This window comes from Hetaerina americana, unplaced genomic scaffold, assembly GCF_022747635.1.
Source record: "Hetaerina americana unplaced genomic scaffold, ioHetAmer1.1.p SCAF_6, whole genome shotgun sequence".
Lineage (NCBI taxonomy): Eukaryota > Metazoa > Arthropoda > Insecta > Odonata > Calopterygidae > Hetaerina > Hetaerina americana.
Genome location: NW_027287205.1, coordinates 81,192,194 through 81,210,746, shown reverse-complemented (window position 1 = coordinate 81,210,746; position 18,553 = coordinate 81,192,194). Strand labels below are relative to the sequence as shown.

The 18,553-nt window shown below is 38.9% G+C and overlaps 1 protein-coding gene across 1 annotated transcript in view; it reads left to right on the top strand.

Moving 5' to 3' along the window:
* LOC139695474 (calpain-A-like) overlaps positions 1-18,553 on the top strand; it is a 91,319-nt gene that overhangs the window by 15,808 nt on the left and 56,958 nt on the right. The window contains exons 7-12 of the mRNA XM_071594260.1: positions 9,418-9,485; positions 9,619-9,866; positions 11,716-11,882; positions 12,188-12,405; positions 14,805-14,841; positions 17,809-17,956. Of these exons, the coding sequence (XP_071450361.1) occupies positions 9,418-9,485; positions 9,619-9,866; positions 11,716-11,882; positions 12,188-12,405; positions 14,805-14,841; positions 17,809-17,956 (886 nt within the window). The remainder of the gene's footprint in view (positions 1-9,417; positions 9,486-9,618; positions 9,867-11,715; positions 11,883-12,187; positions 12,406-14,804; positions 14,842-17,808; positions 17,957-18,553) is intronic.

The window sequence follows — 18,553 nt, the reverse complement described above, 5'->3', positions numbered from 1 at the left end:
TAACGAGACCTACGTGGTCTAGGCCTTCACAGGCGAGAGACCAGGGACCGGGCTTTGACGGAGCTTGTTATTCCTGCGGAGAGTCGGGACATAGGGCAAATGCGTGCCCGAGAGTCCAGTGTTTCAGCTGTGGCGCAAGAGGGCATATCAGTGTCAATTGCCCCAGTCGACCTGGAAGGACACAAGAAAAGTGCCAACTTTGCGGCAAGGTCGGCTTATTGGCAATTAATTGCCCTAATTGCAAACACCTGTTTACTCGGCAGGAAAACGGACAAGCGGGGAGTCGCCTAGCCCAAGCGGCTTCCCCGCAAACCAATCCGTCGAACACGAAACGGCTGAATTAGATCTAGATAATCATAGGAATAAGTCGATTAAGTTAGGAAATGGTGATTCGATTTTGGAAAAGCCGAGTTGGACAGCCAAATTCTGCGGACCAAATTCGATCAAGGAAGATGTAAATAGTGGAATAAAGGATTGTATAGGGAAAGGAAGGGAGATAAACTCAGATGGGCCAGATGAAACATCTGCTCCTGGGTCGAGTTGGACAGCCAACATCCACCACCCATCTGAGGCGTTGGCAAAGATCAAGGATGAAGAAATCTACAGATCGAGGTGGACAGCCAACCTCTATCGATCTGGCCAATGCAATGGAGCTATCAGGAAAAGCTCTCCAGCTGAGCAGTCGAGACGGACGGCCGACCTCCACTGCAAAGCTGATATTTGCTGTCCAGCCGTTGATTTCGCCGAGCCGAGCGGGTCAGCCCGTCTCCGCCCATCAAATCAACCGCATATGGGGCAGAAGGCGCATTGGTCGACGGAGTCAGCTCCGCTCTGCCAATCCGTTAGGTCGGAAGAAAGCGAAAGGGTCAAGTCCTTGGTAGGATCGAACAGGCCAGCCTGTCTCCAGCCACCAAAGCAAGCAGAGAGTGAGAGAATGAGTGAGAGGCCTCAGAGCATCTCGTCGGTGCCACAAAGCCCGCCGAGACATGCGTGGAATGTAGATTCTGCCCAGTCGCTTCACGCGGGCCGGAAATCAGAACAGGACAGCGATTATGAGAAATTGCCTCAAGTACTGTTCACTCTGGATCGGTTGTGTACCAACAAAGGGACGGGCAGGAATGAGTCGAGTGAGAGTGTGACATACCCTGTAACCATTGAGGACAAACCTGATAGGCTGTGTCCGGTTCAGGGAGGGGGAGTCGGCGTGGAGTCCACGCCTAGAGTGAGTTTAGCGAGTGTGACGGCAGAGAATAGAGACCAAGTCTCAGTCCTGATCGGGGGAAAAGAGTACATTGCGCTCTCTGACCCCGGGGCTCAAGTGACCATAGTAGGTCTCGAGGTGGTGCATCGTCGAAGTAAAATCCATGATTTGCCTGATGCACTATCTTGTATGTACGAGCAACTTTCTGGCGAAGAGAAGATCGCTGAAATTACGGAAGTAAAGGATGAGGACTACCAACGCAGAGTCGAGGAAGTCAGCAAATATCCGGAGAGGTATACAAATTGGAAGGTCGAAGCGGGCCATTTGTATCGTTACAAGTACGATGAGCTGCTCGATCCAATCGCTGATTGTGAAGAGGGCTGGAAACTCGTGCTTACAAAAGAATGTCGAGAGCGGGTCATAAGGGATGCCCATTGTGAACCTTCATCGGGCCACCTCGGAGTGGAAAAGACCTTCGATCGAGTCGTACGAGATTACTATTGGAGAGGGGCCTATCACGACATTCACAACTTTGTGAGGCAATGTCAGGACTGTCAACAGTTCAAAACGTCGCAGCAAGCGCCTCAGGGACTATTGGGTAAAAGAACGGTAGAGAGACCATGGAGCGTCGTAGCAGCAGATCTCATGGAGTTTCCGCTTAGCAAAGCCAAGAACAAGTACTTAATAATCTTTCAGGACTTATTTTCAAGATGGGTGGAGCTAAAGTCGGTCAGAGCTGCTACGGGGGCCAACGTGGTTAAAGCACTTGAGGAGCTTGTCCTATTTCGCTGGGGAACGCCGGAGTATCTCTTGACAGATAATGGAAAAGAGTTTGATAACAAATGCGTAAGAGAAGCATTGGCAGAGTATGGAATAACGCATACAACAACGCCTCCATACCATGCTCAGGCAAACCCAGTGGAAAGATCCAATCGAACGCTGAAGACGGCCATCGCGATGTTTGTAGAAAAAGACCATAGAGACTGGGATCAGCATTTACACGAACTAAGGCATGCAGTCAACACCGCGAAGCAGGCCTCGACTAAGATCTCGCCAGCCTACTTGAACTTCGGAAGGCATCCACTGCCAGTGAAGAGTTTGCGGCGCGAGCTTGAGAAGGGGGAAGGCATAGAGAGCAGATTGGATCCACAAGCGTGGAAAAAGAGGGCCGATAGGTTAGGCTTATTACGAGATCTAGTAGCCGAGAACATAGAGAAAGCTCAGGAAAAACAGGCGCGAGCGTATAATAAGGGTAGAAGAAACATCGAATTTAATGTAGGAGACCTAGTAATGCGTAGGACCCACCATCTGTCCAGTGGGAGTGATAGGTTTTCAGCCAAGCTAGCCCCTAAATTTGAAGGACCGATCGAGATACAAAAAAAAACTGTCTCCAACAGTTTATATCGTAGAAACGCGTTCCAATAAGCAAAACGCGAAAGTAGATATTGGTGACTTGAAACGATATATAGCACCAAGATCCACTCGTCAAAGTGGTGAGTTCTCCGAGCACCAAGCCCACGGAGCACACTCTCAAAAAAAATTCCTTATGAATTTTGGTATTATGCAATAGGTCAGCATTGTGTGTTTGCCTCATGTTATCTTGTCTGTGTGTCAAAGTGAGCGATTTATTTTTCAATGATGTGAAAATCTCTGTCGGACATTATTGTTGTTATGGCACATAGCCCTTGAATTGTGGTGAATGAAAGTTTGCAAACGAGGTGTGATGTGTTTGAGCCGAGGACGTACTGCCTTTTATACAGTGAATTATCTGAGCGAGTGATGCTTTTGTTGAAATTTTGTGAGAAATTCCCTTGGAATGTATGAAAGATTCATGCCAAAAGTTTGTTCATACCAAATGTATTACTTGATGTTCATAGAGAATGTGGTTAAAATTAGAAAAAGTTGTGCTATCCATTTTCTATCCAATAGCTGAAGACAGAATCTCAAAACTGAGTGAACTACTGGTAGAAATCTGTGAAATTGTTGTTATTATATTGTGTTCATAGGTTTCAGTTGCAGGCTCGTTTGTAAGCGGTCCACTCGGACGAGTGTCCGGCTTAGGGAGGGGGTATGTGACGTTGTGCTTGGCGCAGCGTCACTTGCCCAGTTCGAATACGCGCGCCCCTCTCGCGAGCCGTAGAACGGCGGGGCGCTATCTGTGGGCGCCGACAATGTATGTAAGAAAAAAAGAAGAGCGGAGCGCGCCGCGCGCGGAGAGTGACGGCCAACACGTGGCAAGCAGAGTTCGTTGTGAGATGTCCGAGAGAGAAGGTCGTGTGCTATCATCGTCGAGTCACCGACAGCCTGCGAACACCGGGGGTGCGCGTGCCAGCAACCGACCTCGCCGTGTGGGCCCCCCGCAGGCCCCGACCGGAACATCGGGACCCAGCAGTCGACAGCGAGGCGGCCATCTTCGGCTGCCGCCGAGCGGCCACCCAACATCGTGGCCCAGCAGGCGTCGGCACCGCGCGTCATGTTTGCTTGGGAGCGCCCACACCTTTTCTTGTGATAATAAATAGTTCTTATGAAGTTTACTCGTCGGAGTCCATTTTTATGCGCCTCCTTGCGTCCCTCGTGATTTCAGCTGAAGAGCCGCTGCCCACCCCGGGGCACATCAAAGGTGAGCGAGCCCTCCCCTGGGACGAGGAGTGTGATGGGCCAGGTGACAGCCAGCGGCGTGACTCTGCGGCTAGCCATGCGGCTAGCCTGGCGCCCTCAAAACAAGTAGAGTCACGGCCTCCCTTGTCTCGCGGTATCGGGGAAAATTTATCTATAAATTAAATACCGCGTCACATATGGCACAGAAGGTTAGCGCACTTGGGGCATAAAAATATGCAGACATTAAGGGGGCGTGCCAGTGGTCTGGATTATCCATGTAATAAGCCTCTTCAACCGTGTGTGGCATGTGTAGAAGGAAAGCTTGTTAAAAAACCTTTCACTGTGGAACCGAGAACGGAAAGGGTGAGTGAAAAGCTGAGTTTGGTGCACTCAGACCTGTGTGGTCCAATGGACCCTCCTGGCAATAGGGGAGAACTGTACATGCTCACATTTATTGATGATTGCACTAGAAAAATTTTTGCCTTCTTCATTAAAGGCAAGGAAACACATGTTATCCTAGAATGTTTCGTAACCTTTAAGGCTAGGGTAGAAAATGAAACGGGGAACAGGATTAAGTGTTTGCGGACGGATAATGGTAGTGAGTACATGGGGCGGGCTCTGCAAGAAGAGCTTAGAGCAAAGGGAATAAAACATGAGACAACGATACCATATAATCCTGAGCAGAATGGGCTAGCTGAAAGGGCAAATCGCGTCATTATAGAGAGGGCTAGATGCATGTTATCCGAGTGCAAGTTACCTAAGAGCTATTGGGTTGAAGCATGTAAAACAGCTGTGTATTTAAAGAATAGAGTACCAGCTAAGGGAATTGGGAATGAATTACCTGAGGAGAGATGGACAGGTCATAAGGTTGACCTTAGTCATTTGAGGGTGTTTGGTTGTATTGCCTATGCTCATGTGGCCAAGGCCATGAGAAAAAAGCTAGATGCCACATCCAAACGGTATTACTTTGTCGGATATTGTGAGGAATCCAAAGGTTATCTCCTGGCGAATCCTGAAAACATTGGACGAGTAACAAAAGCGAGGGATGTAGTGTTTTTTGAGGACAGTTTCAGGGAAGAGCATTTAACTGGGAAAACATTGAGGAATACAATTATTCTGCCTGAACTTTGAGGGGGGGGCGTGTGTTTCACCTCCCAGCCCCAGACAGAGGTCAGCATAAATGATCAGGCTGAAACTAATGAAAACACTAGCACAAGTAGTGAGGGTAATAATGATACCTCAAACATTGAGACTGAAGGAAGTGGTCGTGTCTATTGTGGGCAAAATTCAAGCTCAGGTGATGATAGCCAGAGGGAGGAGAGTATTGATCCGGGAGAAAGTAGGTATCCTGTTAGGAATAGAATACCAAAGGAATTTCCAGATCATGTTTTATTTTTGGCATCAATTAATTCAGCCTGTAATCAACCAATGTCTTTGTACTGTGATCCTCAGACTGTTCAAGAAGCTTTGTCTTCAAATGGGGATGAATGGAGGAAGGCCATGCAGGAAGAATGGGAAGCTTTAGCAAGGAAGGGCGTCCTTTCTTTAGCTGATTTGCCTGAAAACAAAAAAGTTGTAAAATGTAAATGGGTTTTCAAGCGAAAGGTGAATGCAGCTGGGGAAATAGAGCGTTTCAAGGCAAGGCTGGTAGCAAAGGGTTATTCCCAGGAGTATGGTATTGATTACCATGAAACATTCTCTCCTGTAGTAAGTTATTCTGCCTTGAGATTGTTGATTGCATTGTCTGTGGAGCTAGATTTAAATATCACTCATCTAGATGTGACTGCAGCCTTCTTGAATGGTGATCTTAAAGAGTCAATTTACATTGAGCAGCCTGAAGGTTTTGTAATTGAAGGGGCGGAGAGTAAGGTGTATTTGCTGCATAAGGCAATATATGGTTTAAAACAAGCATCCAAGGCATGGTATGACAAATGTCGGAGTATTTTTAAAGGTCTTGGTTTCAAGAATTTGACAACAGAATCATGTATTTATGTTAAGGGTATTGGACTTGATATTTGTGTAATAGCTGTATATGTGGATGATTTTTTGGTGTTTTGTAAGAATGGTGACACTGTGAACAAGTTAGTTTCATCATTAAAAAAACATTTTGAGCTGAAAAATCTTGGAGAGGCCAAAAGTATTCTAGGGATGAGGTTAACTAGAACCAGTGAGGGAATTGAACTGGATCAGGAAGAGTACATCAAAAGCATGCTGGTTAAGTTTAACATGTCTGATGCTTGTGCAGCCTCTACACCTATGGAAGTTGGGTTGGATGTAGCTCCTGGAGATCCAGATAAATGTCCTGATGTACCTTATCAAGGATTAATTGGTTGTTTAATGTACGCAATGACCTGTACTAGGCCTGACATTGCTTTTGCTGTTTCAAAATTAAGTAAGTTTAATAATAGCTTTAATATGGAACATTGGAAGTTGGCAAAAAGGGTTTTGAGATATTTAAAGGGCACATCAACGTATCGCCTTGCCTACTCAAAATCTGGTGGGTTCCTTGAGGGCTATGCTGATGCAGATTTTGCCAGTGATAAGATTGATAGACTATCTCGTACAGGGTATGTTTTTAAATTTGCTAAAGGGGCTGTAGCATGGGAAAGTAAAAAACAATCCTGTGTGGCTTTATCCACAACGGAAGCAGAGTATGTCAGCCTAACTGCTTGTACCAAGAAAGCTATTATATTGTGTCGAATCCTGAGGGAAATTTTGAAACAGGATTGCAGAAAAATATTTGGCACAGAATCTGTGTGCATGTATAATGACAATCAGTCAGCAGTTAAGAATGCCAATTGTGTTGATGTAAAGGAAAGATCTAAGCATATAGATGTAAGGTTCCATTTTGTAAAAACAGCTGTGACAGATGGTAAAGTGTTTGTGAAATTTAAGTCAACACATGAGATGCCTGCAGATATGCTAACTAAAAGTTTATCTAAGAAAAAACATTTTAACTGCATGAAGGATGTGAATGTCTGGGGCAACTAGATTAAGTGAGGGTGTTGTATATGTGTAATCAAGTTGCTGTTGTTTTGTACAAGGTTGGTAACATTGTCTCTTTTGGGCTGGCTTGAGCGATGTTTGTATGTGTTTGCTTTTGTTTTTGTAGAATAAAAGTAGGAAGTCGTTTTTTTTAAACGTCACTTCCGGCCCCACGTTAAGTTGAACATGTCGTCTCAATAATTGCTAAAGATCCTAAATCCTGTTTCGTCACCACGCTGCAAGAAGATCACAACATTATGACACTAAGATTTAAAGGGAATATCAACAACAGATGTACCAATTTAACAAAAAAACAGAACTCAAATCGGAACGATGGGAGCGCCGCACGGTGGTTATTCCGGGAACTTTTTGATCAAGGTAGTATTTGCTCTTGGTTCTAAGTTTAAATGACTAATTGCAGTCTTTCTATTTAGCAGATATCACTCAACACTATCTCTGTGAGAGTTCCCATTCCAAGGAAGCATAATACGAGGGCGATTCAAAAAGTAAGATCTCCTATTTTTTTTCATGAAAAACAACTTTATTCTAAACTTTGTGCACATCATTGGTAAGGCTGAGCATTTAGCTATTTTTCTACATGGTCACCTTGGCAATCAATCACTTTTTGCATCCTTGTAACCAGCTTTTTAATACCGGCGTTGTACCTTTCATTCACCTCGTCATGAAGCCAACTGATGACTGCTTCTTGCACTTCCCCGTCTGACTTGAATTTCAGTCCTCCAAGGTGTTTTTTGAGGGCAGGAAACAAGTGGTAGTCGCTGTGGGCAACGTCCGGGCTGTAAAGAGAGTGGTCCATGATATCCCAGCCAAATTCACTGATTAGGGTGGTCATTTCATGTGACAAATGTGGACGTGAATTTTCATGATACAAACACACTCCTTTGGTGAGAAACCTTGTTGTAACCAAGGACTTCCAACATTATATTCTACACGGAGAAGTAGCCAATTTCTTCATTAAGGCCCTCCTTTATCTCATTAAGGGTAATTCACCGGTTATTGTGCACCATCTCGTCAATTAGAGCCTCTGTTGATTCTGGCAAACTCGGCCGCCTCAACAGCTGCTCATCGTGGATGTTTTTGATGTCCATACACTTCTCACCGTATACTTCCCCTAAATGGCGATGAATTTATATCAGAGAAGGATTGTCAGTTGGCTTCATGATGTGGTGGTAGAAAGGTGCAATGCCAGTATTAAAAAGCTGGTTACAAGGTTGCAAAAAGTGATTGATCGTCAAGGCAACTATGTAGAAAAATAGCTAAATGCTCAACCTTTCCAACAATGAACGCAAAGTTGAGAATAAATTTGATTTTTCATGAAAAAAAATATGGGACCTTACTTTTTCAATGGCCTCCGTAATTTTAGGGAATGCTACATAATGTTTTTAAAACTACTTAAACAATTAAGGATATTTTCTTCCTCAACTGAGCATTCTTGTTGAACATTCCAGACAGTCTGATCAAAACCCTTTGATCAAAATGAAATCAAAACTCTGCCCATCCGTCCTTCCTGGTAGGAGAGGCGGATGGGCAGAGAACATTTTACTGCTTTGTCAGTATATTTGAAATCATGCCCAGGATGAATGGACCCCATTCTCCTCCTGCATTTGGTCATACCCTATCACCTTTGCCAATTCATAGCGTCAAGCTGATCACAAGCAACGGACCTCTAAGAGACCGTCGAGAGAATGGATAACTTCAGACACCACAAAATGTTACATTAAATTTGGCTAGAACTGTGCATACCTAACAAATTACATTCTTCAACAATGTAGTTTTGAAAATCACTATTGAAAAATTGCAATTTTTTTTAGGGAGGAAATGTAAAGGAAAAGAAAACATCACTAGGACTTATCACCACCCATGCATACAGTGTTACCAATGTAAGTGATGTAAATCTGAACACTGGAAAGAAAGCCCACCTCATTCGTCTGCGCAACCCATGGGGCAATGAGGACGAATGGAAAGGAGCATGGAGTGATGGGTGAATTGAATGATGCAGAATCATTTTAATGACTTATGTTCAAAGTGTCATGATAGCTTTCCATATATTTTCATATGAACTCTCCCTGAGACTTTAAAAAATATTTGTTTGTCAAAAGTAGCATTTTGGAACTCTTCCACAAATTACTACAAACATATTTTTTGAAAAGACTGTGCATGCATTATGCAGTAGCCAATATAATAACAATCTGACAGTTAAATTTTCAGATTAAAAAATTGCAAAGAAATGTGTTCAAAGATTTCTGATCACTTCTATTTAACATTATGAAAATTGAAGATTGATCATGAATATGTGAACATTTTTCATGTTGTTAAGTGGCCTTCTTGGTTTCTCAAGAATCAATTGAAATTTTTCTGGTAAAAATGGTCTATATAATTCATTCCTGAATAAATACTAACTCATCGTATATTGTACTCCTTGCATCAAGTTCTCATATAAAAGACTTGCTTTGTTATCTTTATTATGCTAATGAATGGGAACAGGTAATGTAAATTTATTTTTTCGATCTCTATTTGAATTACATTTGCAGTAATAATCAAAGCATAATGAGAACTTGAAGGTACCCAAAATAAATTTAATTAGATCATTTTTATTAATTTTTTCATTATAGACACATAAAAAATCTTCCAAGTTGTATGAAATCACAACATACATTGTGATTTATATTTTCCTTACATGGTATGCATATTACATCCACACAATTGTTTTTGAATTTCAATAATATTTTTAATCAGATAAATTTTTAGTGAAAATTATCAATCAATCACTGATGAACTTTCTTTAAACTTGTGTTCTCAATTGATTCCTATAGGTCAAGTGAATGGAAGACCATTGTGAAATCCGAAAGAGAGAGGATAGGCCTTGCCTTTGACAAGGATGGAGAATTTTGGATGAGTGTAAAAGATTTCAAACAGAACTTCTCATGCCTTGATATAACCCATCTGGGTCCAGAGGCACTAAGAACAGCTGAAGATGATGGCAGGAGGAAGTGGGAAGTGAATGAATTCCATGGGAAGTGGGTTCGTGGGGTCTCGGCTGGAGGGAGTGATAACTCCAATCGTGAGTGAATTTCATTGCACTACCGTTGGCATGAATTTGTCCTTCCCTAGTTGTTGTGTTTCAGCAGTAATTGTAACAGTGTTCTATCTCCATCAAATGCTGTCACCAAGACCAAAGAGTATACTAAAGAAAGAATATCCAAACCAAAGAATATATTTCCCTAGAAGTTTACGATGGAAATGTGACTGATGGCTCAAAGGTCATTGCAGAAACCATTTTAAAAATCTTCAGTGATGCAAACACTGCCATTGACTGAAAAATACTCAAAACATAACCAAGAACACTCTGTGCTTTGACCAAAAAAGATACAATTATGAACCAAATGTATCTCTTTCCTGAGTACAGCAAGTTGATTTTAAATGCCATAAAATCATTTAAAAAATGCAAAATCTATAGGAGTAGATGTAGCAACCTCAATTTTGTTGGAAAACTGTAAATCTAATTATTGAATCAGTTAAGAAAGATATTTATTCATGTTTTCAAGAAGGTTTCCTTCCTTGTTGCTGGTTTCATGGTTGTAAATAACACATCCATGAAACAGGGAAAAAACTAACTAAGGAAATTATAAGCCTATCATAATTAATTGTCATCTCCTAAGAGATTGAAAAATTATTTGCACTTGAAATTGTAATTTTTTTAAAGAAGCAGCATTGGTTTTTGTGTACTCTTAAGAGTAGGTCTACCAAGAAGAATAGAAAGCCTGAGTTAAAAATTAAACTTGATGGGCATAAATAATGTCAGATATAGTCTCTTTGTCCACATTAAATGAGTTTTTAATTTTTCACAGACTTTATTATAGGTATTATGCATTTCACTAACTTGCAGCATCATCTGGTACCAGTTACACTTTCAGCTGTTGAAAGTATATCCCTCAGATAGAGCAGAGGGGGGGAAGCTGAAGTCACCTATTTCCTATCTAACCACCCCTTACCCTCCACTCTCAGTATGTGTCGACCAAACCTTCCCTGATTATGTCTTTCTTAAAATCACTTTTGCCTCATCTCTCAACCTGCCTATATCCCTTCCATGTCTCCTTCCCTTAACCCTTCATTTTTCCCTCCTTCCTGCCACCGTCCTCCCAAATAATAACCACAAGTACTTATCTTCCCCCCTCTCTTTTTACCTCTCCATTTCTTTAGTTTCCCTATTTCTTTGGGTTTTTCATATTTCCCCTCTTTGTACCCGCCTACCTTACCCCTCACTCTTTTCTTCCCCTCTTCCTCAAAGAGGGATAAATATGATGCATCACAATTTGAAATTGTTTGTTTCGATCAACTGAAGCACGTTGTATGTTACAAATAATTCTGTGGTAAAGAGCAAATTTGTTTTTCTCAAAATGACAAACTTCCACTACATCTCGCCTGAATCTGTTGAATATACTCTGAACTTTTATCTATTTGAAACATTCAATTAATAAATTTAAAATTCATTCAATGTTGCAGAGATCCTCATGGCTGTCATGATATTAATATAATTGTAAAGTACAGAATTGTATATCTTAACTCTCATGATAATACCTTCATCTTTTCTAGACGAAAAAATTTAGGATTTCCATTTAATAAAATGCGTGGATTAACATGTAATCAAAATTTTTAAAAGGTTTTTGAGATAACTGGTCTTGATTATTTCCAAAAACGAAATTAATATATTCATAAGAATAAGAAAAAAGATTAATCAGTAGGATTGAACTTGAAAACTTTCCTGGCTTCCTCTTATTAATTTGCCTTACATAATTATTCTTGTGAAATAGGAATTAATATCAAATATCCACTTATCTAACCACCTATTAAATTACTCCCGATAACACACCACAATATTTCTATGTCATTTTCATATCTGCGCTTCTCAGCTGCATATGGACAGAATCCACAGTACTTTATTACCATTGAAGATCCAGATCCTGATGACGATGATGATGAAACTAAAAGCACAGTTATAGTATCACTAATGCAAAGAAGTAAACGGTCTTCAGAGCAGAAGTCAGCCAATCTTTTCATTGGATTTTCAATTTATCACGTAAGTATACGGCCATGGATCTGATTATGCAAGAACAAATATATTTATTCAGAAATGTGCATCAATGCCCAAAAAAATCTAATTAGTAAACCTTGTATCCAAATTAAAACAGAAGCATACAACTCTAATCGGGTAATTAATGAACTTAAGGGTGGACATATTCATTCCTTTTACCCTTAAGATGAGGCTATCATTAAGAGGACCGAAGTAATGAGTGTTTAAAAAAAAATGATTTTTTTGCCACAGCCAATCCTGCAGCAAATGCTTAATATATTAATAGTATATTTTATTTGATCAAACTATAGGTAGAAAACCCAGAGAGGCAATCCAAACCACTTGAGCATAAGTTTTTCCTGTACAATCGTGCAGAAAGAAACCAGAACACATATGTAAACCGACGAGCAGTCACATATCGCTTTCTTCTTCCTCCAGGGACATATTGCATCGTACCATCAACGTATGATGCTAATGAGGAAGGAGAATATTTATTAAGAGTCTTTTCAGAGAAATATAATGATATGAGGTATGTATATCTTCATTTCATCAATCAGAATTCGTCATTTGGTTCTTTGAAAGTGATAGTTTGTGCACAATATATGACACTGATGAGTCAACTTGAGAATGAACTTCACTAGCTGCAGGGAAATTGGAGAAGAATACTGCAAGAACATTTGTGATAACTTGTGAAGCAACCATTCATGCATTATAAAAGGAGGCATAAAACATGACACCTGCCTCGTAAAATGGAATCAAGTAATAAAATAGCATACTCCCACCACCACTTTTCATTCTTCCAGACAACACACCATTAATACCACACCACTCACAAATTCCCTTATTCACTTATTCAAAGTATTCTACCCATTTAGAGGCCTTTCTTCTAAGCATCATGACAACTTCCTCTTTTCTTCCTAAATTAATTCTTTTATAGATTTCTTTATTGCTTCTTCTTGACTCAAGCCAGTTCAAAAAACCTCTTCTCTTTTTTCATCTAGCTCACTTTCCCAATATTCTCTCTTCTATCATGGCCTTCTCCACCATCTCTCTCTGCCTATTTCTGATATCCCCGAGCAACTTCCTCTCTTCTGCCACAATATTTAAAACATTGTTTGTCTCTCTCTCAGTCCCCATCATTTTTCCCATTATTCACCACAACTACATATCAAAAGCCTAAAACCTTCATCCATTCTATTAATTCAATAACCAGGTCGAATATTCATAAATATTTATGCTATTTAAGTCTTTATTCATCTTTTTCACAGTTTTTCTAGGGTATCTGTCATCTATCCTATTTTACTTGCAGTTACTATCCCCATTTTCCTATAAAATACTACTCAAATATGTCTACTTGCTATTACAAACCTGCTCTAGTTCATTGCCCTTCTACTTCCTAATTCCCTCCATCTCCCTTCTCTTATCTCTGCACAATCATTGTAAGAACTATGCTTCCAAGACTGTTGTGTACCTAAATTAAACTTCTGAATTGCTCATATCATATGATGAGATTTTATGACTGAAAATCATTGAAATGAGAAACTATTTGAAAACATTTCATAAGCCTTCTCTTTAAAGATGTTGGGAGATAAAACTAATAAATCTATGCGTGCAACATGTTTTAAAATATAATAGTTAAAATTAAAATGGACGAATTTTGCAGAGTTGCAAGTATGTTTAACAATGTAGTTTGGTTATTCTGCAGATTACACTGATTTAAACAAGTTCAGAGTATTCTAAGGATATAGGGTGAATATACACGTAAATAATCCAATCCTTATACTTCTATTGCACCGCATTTGCTAAATAGTGTCATTTTATCCCAGGGTTTACATTCATTCATGTTGATTTCTTGATTTACTGAACATGCCTCATATAAGTATTTTCCTCCCTTTTTTCAGAAATATAACTAAAGGCTCCTGTTCTTATCATTTTTCTTCTCTCAAATAGGTAGCCTACTAAAAATGCACAATTAGTAGGTTCTAGATATTCTCATAAATATGTTGCACAATATAACAAGTATATGAGCCCACCAATACTTTTTGAATGGCCTGTGACTGCTGCTGTTGATTTATATTGAAATAAGCTACCTACCAATGAAATTTCAAAATTCAATTTCCATGGTTTGCATTGAAACAAAACTAATTTTAGTTGAAAATTTAATTAAAAATGTCTCTTTCTTAGCTAATTTATACACAAACTTCTGTGACAAAATAATTCAAGTCCACAAAGTAATTTCAATATCACTTCAATCTTTTGAATGTGGCTGGAAAACTCAGAAAATATGTGCCAAACACATTGATAGACTAAGTTTACACATAACCAATTTAGAGATTTTGAATATGGCACATATCTCTCCAGTCTATTCCCATGGGAGGATTCAACCATATACTGTTGAATGGCCTCATTAAAATTGTCCTCTTTCCTCTGTCAAACTCTACCTTACATTTTATAAATGAATCATAGAATCTAATGTTATAATCCTCTAATCTGATGCTCTATGTACATGCTCTTGTATTGAAGTGATCAATGGTGTGTGCAATGGTATCACATATTCTCCTTCCCTTTCTTAATGCAAAATGATCTTCATCTGATAAGTCCCTAGTCATCTAATATTTTGTTGATGATTATATTACTTCTTGCACTTGTACATATTCATTCCTGATTGGTTGAAACTAGGTTGAACTAATAAGAACCTCATCTTAAAATATGGCCTAGATGATTCTCCATTAACCGCATTTGTCATATACCTTTTCTTTTCTTATGAGAAAACTTTTAAAAATTAGATGACGATGTAAATTATTAAAATTTAATGTCATCGCTAAACATAGACAAAGTACATAGAAAACTCTTGGCTACTCATGGTTTATAACTAATATCTAACCATTAATGAACTATGTGCATGAAATAAGGCATTTTTCATTACAGAGAACATGATGAAGAATTTGGAGAGGAAGAAACTGAGGTGAGAATAAGTTCAAACTCCCCCAACAAAAATCAATCATATTTTTTCAATTTGCAACTGAGAACCCACAAACATTCATATCTACAGTAAGTCCTCAGTTTACATGTGATGTATGCCGAGTAAGTATTAATCCATGCTTGAAAGTGATGTTATCATTAAAAATTTTCTCACAATAACTAATTTAAAAATTCAATTTTCAAGGAATGTGAAAAAATCTCTTAAGCATAGGTGCAAGAGAATTTTTCTTAGCTAAGCCGAAAATTCATTTCCTTAATGTTCTCTTGCATGTATCCTAATATTTTATCTCAGCCTAGTTTTATTAACAATATACTCATCCCTTCTGGAAAAAATATCCATGATAAAGTGCATGCATTCATTTCTGTTCGGAAGCATTGCCAATTATATCAATACACAGCTATTTTCTGCAAGTGGCATATTATTATTATTATTATTATTATTATTACCTTTTATTTGCCCAGAGATCACAATACAAAAATACCAGGTGGGTGAAGTATGTACATGATATAAGGCACGTCAATGAGGAGCAAAGACACAGGCTCAGTTAAGATACGAGGGTCATCCGGAAAGTAGTACCCGTTCGTGCCGCATGAAGTGCTGACGACGCGAGTAGCCGCTGGACGAGGTCAGATAGCTTCAGTGGCTTGTCTGCCTTCTCTGAGCCAAGTTGCGTGACGCTAGCATTGCCTGTGTTGTTTCTGTGATTGTTTACAATGTTTAAAAAAATTGAGAACGCCGCCAGTTGTGAAGTGAGGGCAGTGATTAAATTCCTCAATGCAAGAAACGTTCGCCCATGTGATATTCATCGCCAATTAAAGGAGGTGTATGGAGACAATGTAATGGACGAGTCGTCTGTTCGGCGGTGGTGTCGCAACTTCAACATGGGGAGGGGGAACACACACGACGATGAGCATTCGGAGAGACCGTCTGTCATTACAGACCAACTGGTGAGCTCAGTTGACGAATTCGTGAGGAACGATCGGCGCGTCACAATTGATGACATCTGTGAGCATTTTCCCAATGTTTCTCGAACAATTGTTCATGAAATTGTTAAACACCATCTGCATTATGCAAAAATTTGTGCAAGATGGGTCCCTCGCGTATCTCAATGAGCTGGCGGCGAAGGACTATGCAGCAGGAATACAGAAACTTGTCACACGTTATGACAAATGCCTTAATTTGCTTGGAGATTATGTTGAGAAGTAGTTTAAAGTATCCTCTTTCAAATAAGATTTTTTATGTTTGTTAATATTTACTTTTGTGTCTTTATTTCACGAACGGGTACTACTTTCCGGATGACCCTCGTACATAAAAGAATAGATGCTCATAGTTACATAAGTGTTTGGTACAAACCCATGAACATCGGCTGTAACATGCACATACAATATCAAATTCAGAAAAATCATTGATCACAAACATGAATCAGACCATTACCATTGCTAGAAACTAAAAGTATGAACTTACTGGTCGGGAATATTGTTGAGATATTCATCAACCGAGTAAAACATATTGCGTTGTAGATATCTTTTTAGTTTATGCCTGAATACGGCAGTTCCCTGTGTATCCTTGATACTTTTGGGTAGTTTGTTAAATAATCTGATGCCCATTTCATTGGGTCCTAATTTCAATGCTTTAGTTCTTATATTCCCATAATGGAAGTCATTCCTGCCTCTGGTGTAATGATGATGATAGGCAGAGTTAAGAGAATAGTTGCCGATGTTATTTTTTATATATAGAATTAAAAACATAATGTAGATGCATGGGAGTGGTAGCAAATTTAATTCATGGAAAATAGGCCTTGATGGAGCATTGTAAGGTTTCCTGGCGATGATTCTAATAGCTTTCTTTTGCATTTTAAAGATGGTTTGAGAAATAGCAGCTGATCCCCATAATATTATACTGTAGGTTATATTTGAGTAAATTTCCCCATAGTACAAATTGAGTAGTACAGTTTTACTTGTAGTTTCATACAGGTGTCTTAATAAGTAGCAAGTTGAACTGAGCTTGTGTTGGAGGGCTTTTACATGAGTATCCCAAGAAATATTTGCACATAGAGAAATACCTAGAAATTTGCATTCTGTCACACGCTCAATTGATAGGTCATTGATTTTTACCAGCAGATCATCTGATATGTTCTTATTGTGTGTAAAGTTTACTATTTTACTTTTATTTACATTTAAGTCTAGAAGGTTGTCTGTACACCACTTGTTTATAGCAAGTGTGACAGACTTAGCTTTTTCCACAAGGCTGGGATATGTTTGTGTTGATATTATTATATTAGTGTCGTCAGCGTACAACACTGGTATTATTCCATCATTATTTGGTAAGCAGTTAGGTAGGTCATTGATGTAAATCAGAGAGATCATAATTCCAAGAGGCAGCAAAAATGTCTGAGTATAGTCATAGTAATGTAATGATCTGTTTATATGAATTGTAGACAATTAAATAACATGTATAATTTACTTTGCAGAGTAGAATTTAAGTGCACAGGCAACAAATAATGAGTTTCCGTTTTTTTGCTTCAAATGACAAAAAAACAAACTTTAATTCATGAATTTTGTGCTAGCAACTATCTGATTCCAATTAAAGTCTTTTTTTCATTGAGTCATATATTTTTTCAATAAATCTCCAATAGAAATTGAGAACTTGCATAAAATTAAGGATATGAGTAAATAATTTAATTCTCTTTTCTTTCTGCCAATAATTTTCCTTAACAAAATGATTTACAAACACAATACAATAATGATGACAAGACGAAAGTTCATTAATAAAATTTATTAATGTTAAGTTTTACTCACCAAGTGGGTACAAAAATTAAACAAAAAAGTGACAAAGGGAATTGCACTATGCCTGCCTGGGTTACCATGCCCGATGAAGTAACTACGATGAATTTCCCACTTTTGATACAGACAAACTGCTAAAAATTTCCAACTTCTTTTAATCATACAGGGAAATGTGAGAGCAGACAAAGGGAAACAACAAGAACAACTGGATGGTAATTTGGAAAAAAAATTAAATGCAGCATTTTCTCAGGCTAAAGGCAATGAATTAGACTGGAAACAGATGAATCAACTACTAGACTCTTTATTTGAAAAAGGTGGGAACACTGATGAAAATGCAATTTATCTTTAACTTCACTTCATGCATTCATTTACCAACTTGTGCTTATTGTCTTAAAGGACTTAACGGACTTTTCTGAAAGTATTTAAAATAACTAGGAACCCAACTAAGTTGATATGTATACTTATTTTCTTGTGTTGCCTACCACACCTGAAGTAGAAAATGATCACTTGGGAAAAATAGTCACCTGAGAAAATTAAGATCATATTTAGTATCCAAAAGTATCCTTCATATATATCTAAACCACTTTTGTCATCTACGGAACCACTCTCAGTTTGAATAGTTTTAGATTCCATTTCTGGCAAATATTCGATTGCCATCATACTAAACAGTGAACATCAAAACACACCCTCTTATTTGACCACAGTGAGTCTAAAATCCTCATCAGCTAACTTAATGACCAGTTAATCAGAGAGCATAATCAATATCTCATTTCAGGGATTGAAGTGATTAATGAATAATTATTATGTGCTTTGTAACCTTATTTATTTCTAAAGAAAGCAGGAATAATGAAAAAAAACATCTGTTAATATGAATTACTACAAAATTGAATTGGGTTCTTTTATTTAGACAG